Source organism: Marmota monax, unplaced genomic scaffold, assembly GCF_021218885.2.
Source record: "Marmota monax isolate L192 unplaced genomic scaffold, Marmota_monax_Labrador192_F-V1.1 WCK01_AAM20220418_F8-fsc00151, whole genome shotgun sequence".
In the NCBI taxonomy this organism is placed as follows: Eukaryota; Metazoa; Chordata; class Mammalia; order Rodentia; family Sciuridae; genus Marmota; species Marmota monax.
The window spans coordinates 3,552,704-3,574,167 of NW_026694226.1; the positions used below are offsets into that span (position 1 = coordinate 3,552,704).

Here is a 21,464-nt window from a genome sequence, read left to right on the forward strand (position 1 = left end):
CTCTGGCTTCTTTGCTAAGTGCTGCTCCCTCCTCCCCAGGGTCTCCCCTTCTCTCTGGTACCCCCACAGCTCTGGATAAAGGTGGTAGTGGGGAGGGACACTCGGGTGGCCAGGCAGGGTTGCAGTACCGTGGCTTCTGAAGCTAGTCTCAGGGGCACATAGGAGTAACCTAAGGAGGGCAGGGGGACCTTTCCCATGGGGATAAGGGAAGGGATGGGAGCTGTCCTAGGAAGCGGGTGGGTGAAGTCTGGGAATTTTTAGTTAAGGAATGACAGAGCATAATGTTTTCCTCCCTCTAGTCAGGGTAGGATTTTTTTATTAGAGCTAGAGATTCCCCTCAGGCAGAGGGAGGGAGGAACTAGGGGATGATGGTGGTAGGGGAAGCTTCTCTCATTCTTGATTAGATCCCTCTCAGCAGAAGACAGATTTGCCTGTGGATGGCTTTTTCTGACTGGGGACAGGAGAGGCAGCAAATGACCCCCCCATGGAAGTTTATTTCACAGCCTTCCCCATGATGTGGGGCCCAACAGGTAACCATTTGAAGGGAGGGGGCTGTCGTTCCATTTGGATCTCAGAGAACTGGGCATTCTCCAGGTCCTTCCAGGTCTCTCTGGTAAGGTAGCAGCCATCCCCAATGTGCTTCCAGGTGGGCTCAAAAACTTGCTGCCACATGAAGGCCTGGCTTCCTCGCGGATAAGCCACGTGCTCCCAGAAGAACAGCACTCCTCCCTGGGAGGGAGGAGAGGGTCAGTGTCACTAGCTGCTCCATCCTGCTCCTTCCTCCTTCCCTCTGATCAAGCCTGGCCAAATCTCTTAGTGAAGTGGGAGCAGCTGGTCTGAGACTTTTTGGAGCAAACTGCTGCTCTGACATTTTCTACAACCCCTGCTCCTACCCTCCCTCAAGGGGCCTGTGAAGAACCTCTTGTAACTGAGGGGGAAATGACTGCTGAGAGATCTTTAAAGAAGGTCCAGAGGGCAGACAGAGGGTGACTAAGAAACAAGGGCAGATGGCTCAGTATATACAGATGCACCAGGCCTCTCTACCAAGACTCAGGTGCGTGCCATAGCTGTTCCTGACATCTCCTCCAACATCCCAGGGAAGCCTCAGACCCTGCCCGATAACCACAGGGGGTTTCTCCAGCTCTTCTCTTCCCACTACCCTCCCCTAGTGATTCACTCACCCCCGTGCTCTTAATTAGCAGCTACAAGCTGGTGATGTCCAACTCTCTATCTCCACACTGCATCTTTTCCTGCCTCCAGTTCTAGCCCTCTAACAGCCCACATGGTTTCTTGCTTGGCTGTCTCAGCAGCTCCTGGGACCTAACAAGTCCCAAACAGTGTTCCTCCATTCCAGCAAATGGTCTAGCACCCATTATCCCTTCAGTTGCTCACACCAGAAACTTGGAAACTATCCTAAACTCCCCTCTCTCTATGCCCCGCTTGTAATATTATGGATTTAAAAAGTGTGTGGATTCTACTCCCCCTAATATCTCGACTGGCACACTTATTTCCCCACCCTCCCTGTCCTGTTTAATTCTTCTGATCTCAATTTAAACTTCACTTCCTTAGGTGACTTCTCCACCTCCCTCCACTTCCTGTTAGGTGACTCTCCTGTCTGCCCCAACAGCACCCTATTGGGTCCACCATGGTCACATCTCTTATTCAGCAGCAGGTGGCGGTAGTGGGGTATCTAATGTACTAATACCTCAGTTCCCCCTCCTGGGGCCCCTGAACTCTGGGGTGGCCAATGCTGTTTGCCTGCCCCAGGCCCCCGTCCTTCCCACTCTGCTCACCGGTCTCAGCACTCTGTGGACTTCCTGCAGGACCCTCTTTGGGCTCTGCACAGAGCAGAGCACCAGAGTGCAGACCACCACGTCCATGGAGCCATCAGCCACTTGTTTCATGTCCTCTCCAGGGGCCACCACAAACCGCTCATATTGGAGGTGCCTGTTCTCAGCCATGCTCCTTTTCAGGAACTTCTCAAAGTGGGGATTTGGGTCCAGGCAGGTGATCCTGCAGCCAGCAGGATAGAACTGGAAGTTGGCACCAGTGCCACAGCCCAGCTCCAGCAGGGCCACCTTCCCTGAGGTTCCCATCAGCCCCTTTATCTCACTGAAGAGCTCCCGTTTCTTGTTCTCCATCTTGCGGTTGGTTTTGTCAGCCAGTGCGGCCATCAGGTAGGGGAAGTAGCTTTTGCACAGGGGCTGCCAGAAGCCCAGCAGAGCCATCAGGTGCAGGGGCAGCGTCAGGAGCAGCATGAGCAGCTGCAGGAGTTGGACCAGGACATCCATGGCACCAGCTTCAGGTGGTGCTTCTGTTGGGGCACTGGCTTTCTTTCTCTGCCCAGCCTCTGCAGAAACCAGTCTCCCCTCCTCCTGTTTTAGGACTTTTCTCCTTGTGTCCAGATTGGCAACCTTCCTTACAGGGTGGAGAGGGTGTGTGGCATTCCTCCAGAAGGCAAAGTCCTCACAGTCCTATGGGCTCTCCAAAAGCTTTATGTGGGGCCAAGGGACAGGTGGTGCCTGTGTTCTGGGGAGCGCTGCCCAGCTGAGGAGGGAGGCATGTGCTGACTCACCTTAGAGAGAGATGTTAAGGGGGACCAGGGTTTATATCTCAGATTACTGCTTCATGGGAGCCAAATATCAGGGAAGAGCTGAGTCATGGGGGGATGTCTTAGTCTCATTCTGATCCCAGGTCTGCTTCAATTGGTTGTGCAAGCTGGAAATTCTGGTTGGGTTTCCGGAGCACACCCTCAGGGTTTGATAAACTGTAGCAGGCCTTTGCCCTAGATGGAGGCCAAACAGAATGTTCAGGATTAGGTCTGATTGGTCTTAAGAAGGAGGGTAGTTACTGGTCAAAAGAAAGGCATTTACTGAGTTTACTGGTGTTTGTTATTATCCAAGGCCTCCAGGCTCCAGAATTAGGAGAAAAGAAGGGGAGGGAAAAGCAGATTCGGAGACCTGGGTTCAAAAAAGTCTTAGTTCTGCCACTTTGGCCTGTGTCCCCTTGGGCAAGTGTTTTTACTTTCTGTGTTTCAATTTCTTATAAAGAGAATTTGTATAAAATAGGGAGTATAAGGAGAGGCTAGAGGGCCTATACAATTTTCAAAGTGTCCCCATGCATCACACATTTGTGTGATCTAAGAAGAGTGGGGTGACAGCAGGAAGCAGGTGACCCTGGGTGTCCTCACAGCTCCCTGGGGACCTGGATCACAGCCTCGGACGGTAACCCCTCATGGCTTCAGGACCAGGCCAGAGATTGCTGTGGAAGAAGGGAAGTGGCAGACAAAAGGTGTTTGGGTCACAGGTGTCTCAGTACAAAGTCCCCAGGTCCCGGGTTATTAATGGTTCTCTCTCTTTTTTTAAAATAGGTTTTTAAAAATATTTTTTTTATTTTAGTTGTACACGTTTATTTTGTTTATTTATTTTTATATGGTGTTGAGGTTTAAACCCAGGGCCTTGTGCATGCTAGGTGAGCGCTCTACCGCTGAGCCACAACCCCAGCCCCAATGGTTCTCTTTTGGATGAAGCCTCCTCAGCATCTTGGGAGCAGCTCTCCATTGTGTATTGAAGGCTGCACACCACCTGCATAGTGACCAAAGGAAGGTATTTTTTGTTTTTGTACTGGGGATTGAACTGGGGATTAAGCTACATCCCCAGACTTTTTTATTTTAAATTTTGAAATAGAGTGTCACTAAGTTGTCCTGGCAATCCTCCTGCCTTAGTCTTCTGAGTAGCTTAGGATTACAGGTGTGTGCCACTGATCTGGCCCCAAAGAAGCATTGTTAAGTTAGGTTCATGTAGCTATCGAACAATCTGAAAGTGTATTCTTAGTTATTTTACCTTTTTATTATTATAAATGAGGGACTCTTCTTCATTTTTTGGGATTCCCAGGTACAAAATGATATGTGGAAACAATGATAATTTAATTCTTTTCAATTTTGTTTTTCTCTTGCTTAAGGTCAACAATATCAAATAGTGAGATGGACACTAAATTCCTTTTCTTCCTGAAATTAATGGGAATGTCTCTAATAATTTCTCACAGGTAGTCGTTTATCTGTATTTTTCAAGCCTCTTACCCAACTTTTTAAAAATTTATTTACTTTTTAGTTTTAGGTGGACACAGTATCTTTATTTTACATTTATGTGGTGCTGAGGATCGAACCCAGCACCCCATGCATGCTAGGTGAGCACTCTACCACTGGACTACACCCTCACCCCTTTTCATTTTATTTTGCAACAGAGTCACATTAAGTTACCCAAGGTGGCCTCTGACTTGTGATTCTCACTATTTTTAGGTTTCCAAGTACCTGAAATTACGGGTGTGCATCACTATGTCTGGCTACATTATATTTCTTTTCTTTTTTAAAGAGAGAGAGAGAGAGAGAGAATTTTTTAATATTTATTTTTTAGTTTGTTTTCGGCGGACACAACATCTTTGTTTGTATGTGGTGCTGAGGATCAAACCCGGGCCGCACGCATGCCAGGCGAGCGCGCTACCGCTTGAGCCATATCCCCAGCCCGCTACATTATATTTCTTATGTTTGAAGCCATAAGAGTGGTCTCTGGGTGATTGGACCTTGACTAGTATGCCCATTAATAATGATGTAAGCCAGGTGTGGTGTTGCATGTCTGTAATCACAGCAACTCCAGGAAGCTGAGGCAGGAGGTTCACAAGTTGGAGGTCAGCCTCAGTGACTTAGAAAGACCTTGTCTCAAAATTAAAAGGACTGGGGATATAACTCAGTGGTAGAGTTACCCAGGGTCAATCCCCAGTACTGCAAAACAAAACAACAACAAAAGATACCCCCTAACACCTCCAAAACCCACAAACACACACCAAAACCAAACCAAACCAAACCAAACACCAACTCCAAAAACAAAATAAAACAAAACAAAACAGATGTAGCCTTTGGAGTTGAGATAAGAATATTTAAATTGTGTTAAGTTAGTATTGACATGAATGTTTCATATCAGATTGCCTGTGTTCAAACCTCTTAAAACTCTTCTTCCACCTTTACTCTCAATAAGTGAATTTGTCTCATCCTTTATTTGTTCCCATCTAGGGGTGCTGGGTTCATTGTCTCTGTTTAAAAAAGAAATTTGAAGAACAGGACACAGAGATAGCAAGCAAGAAGTAGGTTTATTGCAAAGGTGATAGAGATACAGAGAGAAACTCTCCGAAGTAAAGAGGTCCCAGAGCTGGGAATTCGGTGGGGGAGTTTTGGTCTGTTCTTTTTATGGTCTCTGGAATCTCCTCCTTTCCTTATCTCCTTCCCATCCATACTCTTCTCACTATTATTGATTGGTGCCCCCTCTGTCCACACATCTTAGTTTTTCTATTGAATCCCCCGCTTAGGAGCATGAGTACAGAAGTGTCTGTCTGATTGGGTCCTCCACTTGTGTGCATGAGCACTTTTGTCAAGCAGGAAGTTGGCCTCATCAGAAGACCCTCTCCATGCTCCTTTGTTCTGGCCCTGCCCCTGACTTCCTCACTATCTAGCCCTTATTGCCTAAGCCCTTCTATATCTCCCTCATCATGATAGGAGCTGTCAGATTTAAACTTTTTTATTTTCTAAGACTTATCTATAGTGGGTAGGGTTGAGGCTCAGTGGTAGAGCACTTGCCTAGCACGTGCAAGACAGTTCGATTTTCATCTCCACATAAAAATAAATAAAAAATAAAGGTATCGTGGTCATCTACAACTAAAAAAAATGGGAGTGGGGAGAGATGATGGCGGATTAGCAGGAAGTGGCTTTTCTCACAACTCTGTGACTTAGTACTCAAACAGTAAGAAAACTACTTCTCTGTGAGGTAAGTGAAAAAAAAAAAGCACTCTACTGATACTCAGTATTGGACAGAGAGCCTCGAAGACTAGGAAATTTTGGGTACATCAGATAAGGCTAAGTCTCTTGGTGGAAGTGGGTAAAATTGATACACAAGTTTGAAAATGTTCCTAAAGTGCTGGAAAAGTCTTGGTGTGGGGAGTCCTAGGATGGAAGGGGCAGCCTGCTGTGGGCCGACCCAGAGGCTATTTGGCTCATTAAACTGGGTACACCAAAGTTAGGTCTGCCATATGTGCACAGGGAGCCCAAGCAAGAGATATTTTGGTACATCCTTGTGGCAGTGGTTCTAATTCAGACTGGGAACTTAGGTTCATGAGTTTGAGGCTGGGTCCAATACATGAATCAAGCAGATGCCAACTGCAAGATCTAAACTAAGCCTAGAAAATCAGGAGAATTTCTGGCATGCAGAATTTCTGGCACGGAAACCATTTTGGCTGGCGGCAATACAGATCAGAAAGGCCAGAGAAAGCCTGCCCTCCGTCCGGCTCCCTTGAATCTGGCATCGGGCAGAACCAGCCGAAGGGAGAATTTGAATGTGTCGGAGTGACTGAGATCAGTGCTTGGAAACCAGTCCTGGAGAGGCCCAAAAGAACAGTATCTCCAAAGACCAGAACTGGGGAAGAACCCACTCCCCCGTCCCATGAGTGGTGGCCTGGGGAGAGTAGTGGGATATTGATTTATTAATGCCCATGCAGTAAAACACCTGGGGCAATACCAGACCTAAGCTCTGCCCTGGGAGCTTCACTTGCAGGAACTCATCTCACAGAACCCAGCAGTAACAATATCCTGGAAGTGATCCAAAAGTACCTTCCATAGGTCCTCACACCATTCTGCTGAAAAGGGAGGATGAGAGATGGAAAGGCAGTTTAGCACAGACAGCTGGCAAATACTCTCATTGACTATTCTGTTATTTTGTTTTTGTTTTGTTTTTGAATGTGTACTGATTGATACATAATGGATGTTTATACATTTGTATACATACATATTTGTTTCTGCTTTTTCTTTAAATTTTTTAGTTGTAGATGGACACAATACCTTTGTTTTGTTTATTTATTTTTATGTGGTGGGGAGGATCGAACCCATGTTAGGTGAGCACTCTACCACTGAGAGCCTCACACATGTTAGGCGAATGCTCTACCACTGAGCCCCAGCCCCAGCCACTGTTTCTGCTTTTTCACTTTTAGCGTTTCTTTGAGGGTAGTAATTGTTCTGTGCTCTATTTTTTGAGGGTTAGGGTTTTTGTTTTGGATTGATTTTTCTATTGTTTGTTTCACAACTCCATTTCCCTCTGTTTCTGTTTCTCTCTCTCTCTTTTTTTACTAACAGCCAAACTGTTTTTTTTCATTCTTCTGTTAATTCTTTTACTTCTATTCTTCTTTTTATTCTCCCCCCTTATAAACACAACTACATAGCTTCTGCATTTGCCTTGTTCATCTCTTGAATTTAAAAACCCTTTTCTGCCCCCATCTCTTCTTTCCTCTTAATGAACTCTATCTTTAACTGGATATTTATACAGATTCATATCTGTTTATTATTTCTCACATCTAGCACTTTTTTAAAGACAGTTATTTTTTATGGATAAGTATTTTGAGGACTAAGATGTTTGATTAGTATATAACAATTTTGTTCTTGTGTTATTTTATTTATTTTTATAAATTTTTATCTTGTACATTTTTTCTCACTTATATGTTTTCCTCAACTCTCTTTCTCTCTTTTCTTCTTCTAACAGCCAATATCTACTGATCTCTCACTTTTCCTTTAATTTTTTTACTTCTCTTTTCTCTCCTCTTCCCTCATAATCATCACATCCTACATCACATCTCTTCTAACCCTATTCACTGCTGAAATTGTAAACCCTTTTTATAAACTTACTGTTTTTACTGTGGGCAATAACTGACCATATCATTTCTCATTATTGTGACAATCAACATTGTAGATTTCATAGCAAGAATTGTTTGTTTTAATATTGTAAATAATTTGCTTTGATTGTTGTTATTATCTGTCTCCCTCCAATGACTGAATGTACTTACTTCTAAGGAGCACATGGATCCTTCTCTAAAATAGACCATATCTTAGGCTACAATAGACCATCTCTTAGCAAATACAGAAAAAAATAGAGATAATACCTTTTATTTTATAAGATTATAATAGAATGAAATTAGAAAGCAATTAAAAAATAAAAAATAGTCTCTAACATTTGGAGACTAAATAGTATGCTATTGAATGAAATATAAATGAGAATAGTGACACAACATATCAAAGTCCCTGGGACACTAGGAAGGTGGTTCTAAGTTCATTGCACAGAGCTCATTTATTAAAAGAATAGAAAGTCACCAAATAAATAACTAACTTTACATCTTAAATTCATAGAAAAAGAAGAACAAATCAACACCCAAAGCAGTAGAGACAGGAAATAATTAAAAATCAGGCTGAAATTAATGAAATTAAAACAAAAAATTAAAAAAAATCAATGGAACAAAAAGTTGGTTCCTGAAAGAATAAACAAAATTTATAAACACTTAGCCAAGCTAGTAAAGAAAGAGAAAGAGAGAACTCAAATTACTAAAATTCATGATGAAAAAGGAAATACTATGATAGACACTATTGAAATACAGATGATAATCTATACTCCAATGAAACAGAAAATCATGAAGACATCCGCAAATTTCTAGAGACACATGACCTACACAAATTGAATCAGGAGGACATAAAAATTTAAATAGATCAATTTCAAGCAGTGACATTGAAGATAACATCAAAAGCCAACCAACAAAGAACAGCCCAGGACCAGATGGATTCTTAGCTGAGTTTTATCAGACTTCAAAGAAGAACTTATATCAATACATCTTAAATTATTCCATGAAATAGAAAAGGAGAGAACCCTTTCAAACTCATTCTATAAAGCTAGTATCACTGATACCAAAACCAGAAAAAGACACATCAAGGAAGGAAAACTTCAGACCAATATCCCTGATGAACAGATGCAAAAATTCTTAATAAAATACTGGCAAATTGCATTCAAAAATATATTAAAAAGATAGTGCACCATGATCAAGTGGGGTTCATTTCAGGGATGCAAGATTGGTTCAACATATGGAAATCAATAAAGTAATTCATCATATCAAAATAGACTTAAAGACAAGAATCACATGGTTATTTTAATAGATGTAGAAAAAACCTTTGACAAAACTCAGCAACCATTCATGCTCAAAACACTAGAAAAGCTAGGGATAGTAGGAACTTACCTCAACATTGTAAAAGCTATTTGTGATAAACCCAATGCCAAATTCATTCTAAAAGGAGAAAAATTGAAGCATTCCCTTTGAAAACTGGAAGAAGACAGGGATGCCCTCTATCAGCACTTCTATTCAACATAGTCCTTGAAACCCTAGCCAGAGTGATTAGATAAAAGAAAGACATTAAAGGGATACAAATAAGATACAAAATATCCCTATTTGCTGATGACATGATATTATATTTAGAAGACCCAAAATACTTCACCAGAAAGCTTCTAGAACTCATAAATGAATTCAGCAATGTAGCAGGATAAAAATTAAGACGCATAAATCAAATGCATTCCTAAATATTACTGATGAATCAACTGAAATAGACATGAGGAAAACTATCCCATTCACAACAGCCTCAAAAAAATCAAAATACTTGGGAATCAATCTAATAAAAGAGGTGAAAGACCTCTATAATGAAAACTGAAGAACACTAAAGAACAAAACTGAAGAAGACCTTAGACGGTGGAAAGATCTCCCATGTTCTAGGACAGACAGAGTTAATATTGTCAAAATGTCCATACTACCAAAAGTGCTATATGGATTTAATACAATTCCTATTAAAATTTCAATGATGTTTTTCATAGAAATAGAAAAAGCAGTCATGAAATTCATTTGGAAAAATAAAAGGCCCAGAATAGCCAAAGCAATTCTTAGCAAGAAAAGTGATACAGGAGGCATCACAATGCCAGACTTTAAATAACACTACAGAACTATAACAAAAACAGTGTGGTATTGGCACAAAACCAGACATGAAGATCAATGGAACAGAATAGAAGACACAGAGACAGATCCAAATAAATACAGTTATCTCATACTAGACAAAGGTGCCAAAAACATACATTGGAGAAAAGATAGCCTCTTCAACAAATGGTACTGGGAAAAATTGAAATTCATATGTAGTAGAATGAAATTGAATCCCTATCTCTCATTCTGCACAAAACTCAACTCAAAGTGAATTAAGGATCTAGGCATTAGACCAGAGACCCTGGGCCTACTAGAAGAAAAGTAGGCCCAACCCTCTATCACATCAGCTTAGGAATTGACTTCCTCAACAAGACTCCTAAAGTACAAGAAGTAAAATCAAGAGTCAGTAAATGGGATGGTATCAAACTAAAGTGTTTCTTCACAGCAAAGGAAACAATTAAGAATGTGAATAGAGAGCCTACAGAATGGGAGAAAATCTTTGCCACCTGCACTTCAGATAGAGCATTAAGCTCCAGGATATACAAAGAACCCAAAAACCTTAACACCAAAACCAAAAACAAACAGAAAACTACACTCCACCAAAACCCTCCCAAACCAAAAGAAACCTCAAATACAGATAACCCTTCAATAAATGGGCAACGGAACTGAACAGGCACTTCATAGAAGAAAAAATACAAATGGTCAACAAATATATGAAAAAATGTTCAACATCCCTAGCACTTAAAAAAAAAGCAAATTAAAACTCCACTGAGATTCCATCTCACTTCAGTCAGAATGGCAATCATCAAGAATACAAGTAATGATAAATGTTGGTGAGTATGTGGGGGAAAATCCATTGCTGGTGGGACTGCAAATTGGTGCAGCCACTCTGGAAAGCAGTATGGAGATTCCTTAGAAAACTTGGAATGGAACCACCATTTGACCCAGCCATCCCTCTTCTTGGTCTATATCCAAAGGACTTAAAAACAGCATACTACAGTGATGCAGCCATATCACAATAGCTAAGCTTTGGAACCAACCTAGGTGCCCTTCAACAGATGAATGGATAAAGAAATGTGGTATATATACACAATGGACTATTACTCAGAATTAAAAGAGAATAAAATTATGGCATTTGTAGGTAAATGGATGGAGTCGGAGAATATCATGCTAAGTGAAGTAAGCCAATCCCCCAAAACCAAAAGCCGAATGTTCTCTCTTATATGTGGGTGCTAACCCACAAAAAGGGAGGGGGAAGAATAAAAATTCATTGGATTATACAAAGGAGAATAAAGGGAAGGTGGGATGGGATTTGGAAAGACAGAGGAATGAATTGGACATAACTTTCCTATGCTCATATATGAATACACTATCAGTGAAATTTCACATCATATACAACCACAAGAATGGAATCCTTATTAGAATAAGTTATATTCCATGTATGTATAGTAGGTCAACAATACATTCTACTCTTATGTATATCTAAAAAGAACAAATAAAAAAGTAAATAAAAAAGACTTACCTATAAATTATTTTCATTTTCTCCTATCCCCTCTTGTGACAATAGAGGGTCTGTTGTTGTTAATCTGTTTTTGTCTATTTTATCGCCCGTTACCTTAAGTTTCCTTACTGTCATTTAAAAAATTTTATCTTACTGAAGAGCTTTATTGAGGTATAAATCATCTACAATAAAATCCACCCATTTAAATTGTGCAATTCAGTGGTTTTCAGATGTTCACAGAGTTGTGCAATCATTACTATAATCAATTTTAGACCATTTTTTTATTGCCCCTAAAAGAGCAGTCACTCTGCTTTCCTTTTAGCACCCCCACCAACTTCCAGGCTACTTTGTGTCTCTGCCCTTATTTACTTATCCTACATATTTCACATAATTGGAATCACAATATATGTGGCCTTTGTGACCAGCTTCTTTCATTCCACACAGTGCTCCCAAGGTTCACCTGTGTTGCAGCCTGTATCAGTACTCTTTCTTTTAATCCTTTTATTCTCAAGTTAAGTTCCATTGTGTAGCTATGCCTTACTAAATCAACCCATTCACCTCTTGAGTTGTTTCTACTTTTTGGGTATTATGAATAACGCTGCTGTGAATTCTTAGTTTTATCTGTTCTTTCTCCTGAATCATTAATCTCTGACTCTTTGTAAGTCTTTCAGCCTATTAATATGCTCAAATGTATTTTAGGTTATAAAATTGACCTTCTCTTGACTCCACACCTCACTGTAACTACCGCCCCCCACATAGATCTATTTCAAAGTCATGCTTCTCAAGTCCTCTGTTCATGTTATCTTGATTCCCTCCCATTCACTCCCTTTCCCCCTCCAATCCATCACTGTATTTTTTAAAAGTTTGTCTGCTGATTTATTTCGCATCTTTAGAGATGATATCCCACACCACAATAACTTACATGCACATGCACACACATGACTTCATTTACCTTAGTTCCTTTTGCATCACAGGAACAAAGCCATCCTTAGCAGTCCTCACATTGCTGGTTATATTCATTAGACGTGGTTTATTTCAGAAGTCCCAAAAGGCTGGGCCCTTAGCCAGAGAAGTAAGAGTCCTTGAGTCAATCGCTATAACCTGAGATGCATGCAGACACCACTTTTCAGAGACCAATCTTTTAAAATTCATTTTTATTGGTACATTATAATTATACATAATTTTGGGGTGGGATGGGGTGGTGGCACATGTCTGTAATCACAGCTGCTTGGGAAGCTGAGGCAGGAGGATCCCAGATTCAAGGCAAGCCTGGACAACTTTGCAAGACCCTGTCTCAAAATGCAAAACAAAAAGGGCTGTGGTATAGCTCAGTATATATATGCGTAACATTGGGATTCATTGTAGCATATTCATGCATGCACATATTGTAATTTAAACAATTTAATTTCCCGGTACCTTCTCTTTCTTTCCCTGGTCCCCTTCCTCTACTTCTGTACTCTCCTGGTCTCCCTTCTATTTTCATGATCTCTTCTTCCTCTTTTTCACTTTTTTTTTCCCCCTAGCTTCCATATATGAGAGAAAACAATGCCCCTTGACTTTCTGAATTTGGCTTATTTCATTTAACATGATAGTCTCCAGTTCCAACCATTTTCCTGAAAATGACATAATTTTGTTTTTTTATATTGAATACAACTCCATCGAGTATATATATCTCATTTTCTTTTATCCATTCTTCTGTTGATGGGCACGTAGGCTGTTTCTCTAACTTGACTACTGTGAATTGCATTGCTACAAACATGGGTTTGAATGAATCACTGTACTGTGCTGATTTTAATTCTTTTTGACAAATACTAAGAAGTGGGATACCGGGTTATATGATGGCTTCATTCTTTGTCTTCTTGGGGACCTCCATAGTGCTTGATCTAATTTATAATCCCACCAACAGTGTTTATATGTTTATTTTCCCCCAACCCCCAGCTTTTATTATTTGTATTCTAGGTGATTGTTATTCTAACTGGAATGAAATGAACTCTTAGTGTGGTTTTGATTTCATTGCCCTGAGGGCTAAAGATGCTGAATATTTTTTCATATTTTTGTTGGCCATTTGTATTTTTTCTTTTGAGAAGTTCATTTGCCCACTTTTGATGGGGCTGTTTGTTTCTTTGGTGTTAAAATTTTTGAGCTCGATGCTGGGGTTGTGGCTCAGTGGTAGAGTGCTTGCCTAGCATATGCAAGGCCCTGGATTTGATTTTCAGCACCATATAATTATAAATAAACAAAATAAAGTATTGCATCCAACTATAACTAAAAGATAAAAAAAAGGTTTTTGAACTCTTTATATATTCAGGATATTGACTTTTTTGTTGGAAGAGTACTGGCAAAGTTTTTCTACCATGTGAGTGGGAGTGTGGTTTTATATTTGCAGGCAGGAATGTTTGCTGGAGTTTAAACTTCAACTAGGCCTGTCTTTGAAACACCTCCTTAGGCTGAAGATCAACCAGTCATAGCCAAATGGTCTTGCTCCTGAACTGGTTGAGTCCAGACCTGTCCATGTCCCCAGGTAGACTCTATCTGATCTACTCCCTCAAGCTGCTTGAGGACAGCACCCTTTGACTGTGGGTCTATACGGAACCGCAGGTATTCCATAATGGCTCTAACAGCCCTCAGTCCTTTCCAGCCCCCAAGTCCTTTCCAAACTCTAGTCCTTTATTTTGTTTATTTATTTTCATGTGGTCCTGAGGATTGAACCCAGGGCCTCACACATGCGAGGCAAGTGCTCAATCGCTGAGCCACAACCCCAGCCCCATCCCATCCCTGTTTTCAACGTTGACTAAGGCAGCCCAGAGTGAGGTACAGGCAGGTATCTGGCCCCCTGGGCTCCATTCCAGGCTCTTCCATCTCCAGATGACCTTGGGCAAAGCATTTAATCCCATGGGCACTACAGTCAAATGACAGGACCATCCTGGCTGCCTTACCGGGGGAAATCGGGGTTCTAAAATCCTGTGAGTTCATTAGAAAGTACATAGGTGACCTCAATCCAACCCATAAGGCCATGGTTTTGAGCAACTTGGAAAGGGAGAGATGAGTTAGAGGGACAGGGGACACAGAACATGTCAGGTCAAAGTGGGGGACCTAAAGCTTATAAGAGGTGCTCAATAAATGTCAATTAAATGATTGAATGAATGAATGTTGTGAATAGGGTAGGAAGACAAATCAAGGAAGTCTAGTTGGGTTTCAGATGGATATGCAATAGACAGCCTTCTATCTCTCGGCTCCTGGCTTAACACTTGTGCTGACTTTTGCCATGGGTATTTTGCTCCTCATTCTCCTATCCTGGTGCCCTCAGATCTTTCCTAAGAGGTGGGATTGCGATGAGCTGACCTTAAGCCTTTGGTCTCACCTGTGCTCTTTGCTCTTTGCTGCCCTAACAAGTTGCACTGTCCCTCTGAGCTGCCCATAAAGTTGTGGTCAGAGAGTAATGCCAGAGGGCTCCTTCTTGAAGGGCTCAAATTACCAAGCTCCTTTCCTTCTCACCTGTCATGTCATTGAGGATGAGAAGAAGTGGCCTAAGGGGGGATCACTTGGGGCAATGGAGCACTGAGTGGCCACATCCTGGACCAGCCAGGAGCACTGGGAACATGCAATGTCCAAGAACAGCCTAAGGAAGCCCTGCAGTATTGTTCCTACTCCAGGGTCTTTTGAGGGTGGCCTGGGGTCCTCACCAGGGCCAGGCCTGGGAGCCTGGGCTTAGCTCAGACACTTAGACACATACAGTACTGTCTCCAAGAGTGGGGAACACAGGCTTCCAGCTTCCCTGCCGGGGCCCTGCCCTCTCTGGTTTTTGGTTTGATGTTAGCTCTTCAGTACAGAAAGGGAGGAAGGTGGGAAGAAGAGGAAAGGAGAGCCCCTTTAAGGCAAATAATTTATGCTTTACAAAGAGCTGGATGAGACAAAAGAACAAAACCCATGATGATCAAGCAAACAAATAAGATGAGTCACAATGAGACAAGAAAGGCAGTGACGTGGAGGGAGGAGTAGGAGCAGGGATGTCCAGGTAGCACCTCAGGGGAGGCTGGCAATGTCTCTGGCTTGGGGCTGCTCTCGGGTTTCTTTTCCTTCTAACATCATGACTAACCTGAGGACAACTGACTGCTTCCCCAGTGTCATGTTCACAGGTCTTGTAGGAGATGGTGTCACGGACCCTAACTGCCATCTTTGAGGTGGTCTTCTTTATCTCCAGGTGGGTCCCCAAGACCAAGCCTCTCCATCATCCTCTTTAAAGATATCAATTCAAGTGCCATACTTGTTTTTGAAGGCTGTGAGCCTTTCCAGCAGGTTCTCTTCATCCCTCTTCTTCTGGTCACAGAGAAACCTCTGGTTGATCTCCATCAGACTCCTCTCCCTGCTGGGCTTTAAGCAAGTCAAACATCTTCTTTCCTTGGATTCTGTGCTCAGTGTGAACAGCATGGTGTGCTTTGGGCTCCTTCAAGGTCATGGCGAGGGAGGAGGAGGGAAGGCACTTGGCCTGAGCTTTGGCTCTAATATGAACTGTTGTTATCACAGTGGTTTCCACATTTCCAGCTCCAGCAAATAGTCCCTGTTCTTATTTGACCACTTTAACAGCTTCAGAAATAGTTGGCTATGACTACTTTCTTGAAACATTCTCTAACCCTGGCTGTCCTAACATCACAGTCTTTTTCTATATCACCTGCCCTGCCTGTTCTTTCTAGATCATTGAGGCCCTAACATGCCCATCTAAAGAATGTGGCTCTTATACTTCAGGAATTGGGAAAGAGTGAGCCTGCTTGAAACATTTCTCTGATGGTTGGTTTAGGAAAGAAAGACTGGAGGTTAGGAGACCATTTGAGATAATTTGCAGTGGTCCAAGGAAGGGATAATGAAAAATGGAGCAATAGTGCTGGGGACAGAGAGGAAGATATCTGTATCTCTATACATAGGTTACATATATACATACATACATATATATGGGTTAAGAAATAGCATTTTTTTTCATTTAAAAAATTTATTAAAATATACATAACCCAAAGGACTTAAAATCAGCACACTACAGTAATGCAACCATGTCGATGTTTATAGCAGCTCAATTCACAATAGCTAAACTATGGAACCAACCTAGCTGTCCTTCAATAGATGAATGGATAAAGAAAATGTGGCATATACACTCAATGGAATATTACTCAGGTTTAAAGAAGAATGAAATTATGGAATTTGCCAGTAAATGGATGGAGTTGGAGAATATAATGCTAAGTGAAAATAAGCCAATCCCCAAAAACCAAAGGCCAATTTTTTTCTGTAATATGCAGATGCTAATTCACAATAAGGCGGTGGTGGGGGGCACTAGGAAAGAATAGCGTTACCTTAGATTAGGTACAGAGAAGTGATGGGAGGGCAGGGAAGGGGATGTGGGGATAGGAAAGATAGTAGAATGAAACAGACATTATTACTTTATGTATATATGTGACTGCATGACCAATATGATTCTATAATATATAAACTCAGAAAAATGAGAAATTATATCCCATCTATGTATGATATATCAAAGTGCATAAATGCATTCTACTGTCTCGTATAACTATTTAAAACAAATAAAAAATTAAAAAAAAATAAGATAAAATTACCATTTAAGGGGCTAGGGTATATATAAAGCTTAGTAATAAAACTGGGTTCAATCCCTGACACCAAAACAAAAACAAAAACAAACTAAAAACAAAATCAAAAAGACCCCCAAAACCAAGTTATCATTTGAACTCTGTTAAGTGTAAGTAGTTCAGTGGTATTAAGTACATATTCACGGTTTTGCAACCATCATGATACATCTCCAGAATCTTTTAATCTTCCCAAACTGAACCTTTGTGTCATCAAACAGTAATTTTATATCAGTTCCTGGCCACCATCAAACACTGATAATAATTCTTAGCAGATTATTCTGAGGATTCTGACTCTGGTCACTGGATACAAGTTCCCAGAATAAGGAGGTTTATTTATTTATTTATTTATTTATTTATTTATTTATTTATTTTTTAAGGTGGTGAATTTAAGCCAGGTGCAATGGTACATACCTGTAATCCTAGGTACTTGGAGCCTGAGGCAGGAGGATCAGAAGTTTGAGCTTTGCTTGGGAAACTAGTGAGACCCAGTTTTAAAATAAAATAAAAAGGGGCTGGGGATGTAGCTGAGTGATAGAGCACCCCTAGGTTCAATCTCTAGTGCTGAAAAACAAAAACAAACAAAACCCCCAAAACTCCAAAAAGATAGTGAATTTGGTTTTGGCATGCTGACTTTGAGGTAGAAATGTCACCGAGCAGTTAGATATAGGAGTCTGGAACTTCAAAGAGTGTTTTAGTTGCAGATAAATATTTGAGGCCCAGAAGAGTAGAGATAGGATCTGGTCTCATACCAAACCAGCAACACATCCTGTCCTCTCTGATTTGGTTGGATGTGACAAAGTCTGCAAACTAGGGACCTGGGAGTCACAGGACATGAGAGTCACAAGGACCTGGGAGTCATTCTTTAACCTCCCATTGTCTCGTCTCCATCCCCATTCAACCCATCACTAAATTCTGGCATGTATGTATTTCCAAATATTTTCTAAGTGTCCCCTCTTTGTTATCTCACCACCACACCATCTGGTATTTGGATCATGAAATCAGCTTTGACACTTTCATTTCCATTTTCTGTACATTTATTAGGCTTAATATACTTAAAACCCAAACATGACCATGCCATGACCTTATTTAAAAATCATAATGGTTTCCTTTCTGTACAAAGATTAATATCCAAGCACCTGTCTATGGCAGACAAGGTGCTCTGTGACGAGCCCTGATCCACACGTAGCTTCTCCTTGGTGGCTTTCTCCCTTGGTGCACAACTGTGCAGCCCTCCTTCCACCCAGCCTGCTCCTCTGCCTGGGGGTTCCTTATTCTTCATTTGACTCACTCCATATTTTTCTTAATTTCTGCTCAGTTTCCTTTTTCCCCCCAGAATGGCTTTCCTGGTGACTTCCTAATTCTGCAGGGGTTATGGGCCTCTTTTCCCTCCACATCACATATAGATGCAATTATTGTACTTACTGTCTTGTCTGAAAAGATTTATGTATGTCTCCTTTAATGGCCCATTGGCTTATTGAACACAGAGACTGTCTCACATATTCCTGTGGCTCCAACAGAGTAATGATCAATCATGCTTGCAGGATGAATGAATGTTGTAAATGGACCAAATGTTTGAGTAGTAAACAAAGCACATATATAGGAAATTATTAAGTGAAATTCAAAGTAATGCCTTATGTGATTAGTGCAAAAGATGTATGGGACAGAGTCCAAGTTTCATGGGCTAAGTGTGCTGTGAGGGAATATATTCTCCTCTTCCCTTGGTGGAAATTAAGAGTGTTGTTACTGTAAACTGTTTTTCTTTTTAAAACAAAACTGCAGTAATTAATATTCTACAAGCTTGTTACTCAAAGTATGTTCCCTGGACCAACAATATTGGTTTCACTTGTAGAAATATAGATTATTGGCCTCCATTCCAGATCTGTTAAGCCTAAATCTGCGTTTTTAACAAGACCTCCAGGTCATTTATATGTGCATTCCAGTTTCAGAAGCACTATTCTGGAAATATTGACTGGGAAAGGTGAAAGAACCTGTGAACTCAGGATCCTTGGTGCCTTTCTGTGGCACAGAAAGCCCAGCTTTGTGGGCTTGGCTGACCAGGTGGTGGAGCTTGACCTTCAGCACTCAAATCTAGTGGGTGTGCCCAATGGGCCCGAGACTGCACCTCACAGGCAGGGTCAAATAGGAGCTGTCTCTGGGATAGAGCTTGGCTAAACAAGCCCAAATAGAGTCCAGCCAGGATCAGGCAGAATAGGTGTGGCAGAAAGTTGACATAGATGGAATTGTTGGGCAAGAGGCCTGGTCAGTGAGCACAGGTCAGGGACAGAACATTAGATGAGGCAATTTCTGGGGTTGGGGCAGGGATTGGGGCTGGGCCCTAAACTCAGAAGGTCAGGGATTGGGTGAGCTTCAGGAATGGGGCAAGGTTCAGTGTTGGGGTAAAAGTTAGAACGTCTAGTGCAAACACCATTCTTGTAATCCAAAACAATACTTTCACATTTTGAAGAAATGGAATTTAAAATGCCCTGCTTTATGTTGCAGTTAGCAGACTTTTAGGTCTCCTCTGGTCATAGGGACAATTAACCAAGGGAATTAGGAAAACCTGCAGAAGATCATGTGCCACCTAGGGCCCCAGCGTGCACTTTTAAAAAATACACATTTATTGTTTGCTGCATGTTTGCTCTCTTGTGTTCCAATATGTTTTCATATTTCACAGCAAAAATAATTGAAGCCACCGGATATGAATTACAATGTAAACTATGGTATGTGTTTGGAAATTAAGACCTCTTATTTATTTATTTTTCTGTCCTTGGGAGTGTTTTAGATCAGAATCTCAATCCTTGGGGGGGTTGAGTGACCTAATAGAGCTAATGCAGGCTAGGATGAAATCAAGGATTCCTTAGTTGTGGTCATCTGAGATTTATCATTTTGCAAGGAAGAGGGTGAAAATCTTAGCATTAGGGATAATATATGTGCTCTCTCTCTCTCTCTCTCTCTTTGCAGTACAGGGATTGAACCCAGGGGCACTCTACCACTGGGCTACATCCCTAGCCCTTTTTATTTACTTATTTTTAAATTTTGAGACAGGATCTCATTACTATATATGATTTCTTAATACAAAAACCAGATTTTATTGATCTGGGACTGATTCTTACTAATGATGAGGTGTGCTTGTTTTTGGTATTTTTTTTTCTCTTTTTCTTTCTTTTTTTTTGTGGTGCTGGGGATTAACCTGGAAGCCTTGTAGAGCTGGACAAGTGCTGTATCACTGAGCTGTATTCCCAGCTCTAGTGGGCTTGCTTTTTGGGTAATTTGACACATCAGGAAATGTCTACTTCATTCCTGGAACCAAGATAGCTCCTACCCAATTTAAGATTTGGGGAGATCTGGCTAGAGAAAATTTCTGTTATCATTTGGCTCAAATCTGAAGCTTAAACATAGATTGAGAGAGAGAAAATATCTATAAGAAACTCGCTTTCCCCTTAAAACCTAGGTCTATGAGTTTTTTTTGTTTATGTGCTGATGGGAATAAGCTATTTACTAATTATTTTTTTAGCAAGTGCCTGTTATTTATTTATTAATAGTTTATTAAACTTATTTTTATTAGTTCATTTTACTTATATATAACATTAGCATTCGTTATGATATAATTATACAGGCATAGATAAAATTTGCTCTAATTCAGTCCCCAATACTTCTCATTTCCTCCCTCTGTTTCTTTTATTATGTCTATCAATCTTTTTTTTTCTATTGATCTTTCTTCTATTTATTTATAGATTTTTAAAAAATTAGTGCCTTGTGGTTATACATAAAGGTAAGATTCATTCCTATATATGTAGGAAAGTTTGGTGAGATTCATTTCACTGTTCTTTCCATTTCCCGTCCTTCCTTCCTCCCCTTCAGTCCCCTTCCTCTACTCACTGATCTTTCTTCTATTTTCATGGAATTCCCCACCTCCTCTTACTTTTTTTTTAAATCTTTTCTATTTTGGTCTAACTTCGCATATCAGAGAAAACATTCGACCTTTGACTTTCTGGGTCTGGCTTATTTCACTTAGCATAATGGTCTCCAGTTCCATCCAGTTGCTGAAAAGTGCTATCATTTCATTCTTCTTTGTGGCCAAGTATATATACCACATTTTTTTTTATCATTCGTCTGTTGTTGAGCACCTAGGTGGGGTTCCATAAAACTTGGCTATTGTGCATTGTACTGCTATAAACATTGATGTGGCTCCATCCCTATAGTATACTGATTTTAGATCTTTTGATATATACTGATGAGTGGGATAGGTAGGCTATGGTGGTTTTATTCCTATTTTTTTGAGCAATCTCCATATTGCTTGGAATAAAGTATTTAGATAAAGTCACACTGTCTTATTCTGAACTATTCTGTAATAATTCCTTACCCAGACAGGAAAGGAACAGTGTAAATCTCCATTATAGGGGCTGGGGATGTGGCTCAAGAGGTAGCGTGCTCGCCTGGCATGCGTGCGGCCCGGGTTCGATCCTCAGCACCACATACAAACAAAGATGTTGTGTCTGCCGAAAACTAAAATGTAA

At 41.0% G+C, this 21,464-nt stretch overlaps 1 protein-coding gene across 1 annotated transcript; it reads right to left on the reverse strand.

The window, feature by feature from the left end:
* Positions 1-279: 279 nt before the first annotated feature.
* Tmt1b (thiol methyltransferase 1B) lies at positions 280-11,474 on the reverse strand. The gene is made up of 3 exons (XM_046466669.2): positions 11,339-11,474; positions 1,794-2,785; positions 280-729 (listed from the first exon to the last, which is right to left on the reverse strand). Exons 2-3 carry the CDS (start codon positions 2,289-2,291, stop codon positions 493-495), a joined length of 735 nt encoding a protein of 244 aa, XP_046322625.1. The 5' UTR covers positions 2,292-2,785; positions 11,339-11,474; the 3' UTR covers positions 280-492.
* Between the last annotated feature and the right edge of the window lie 9,990 nt (positions 11,475-21,464).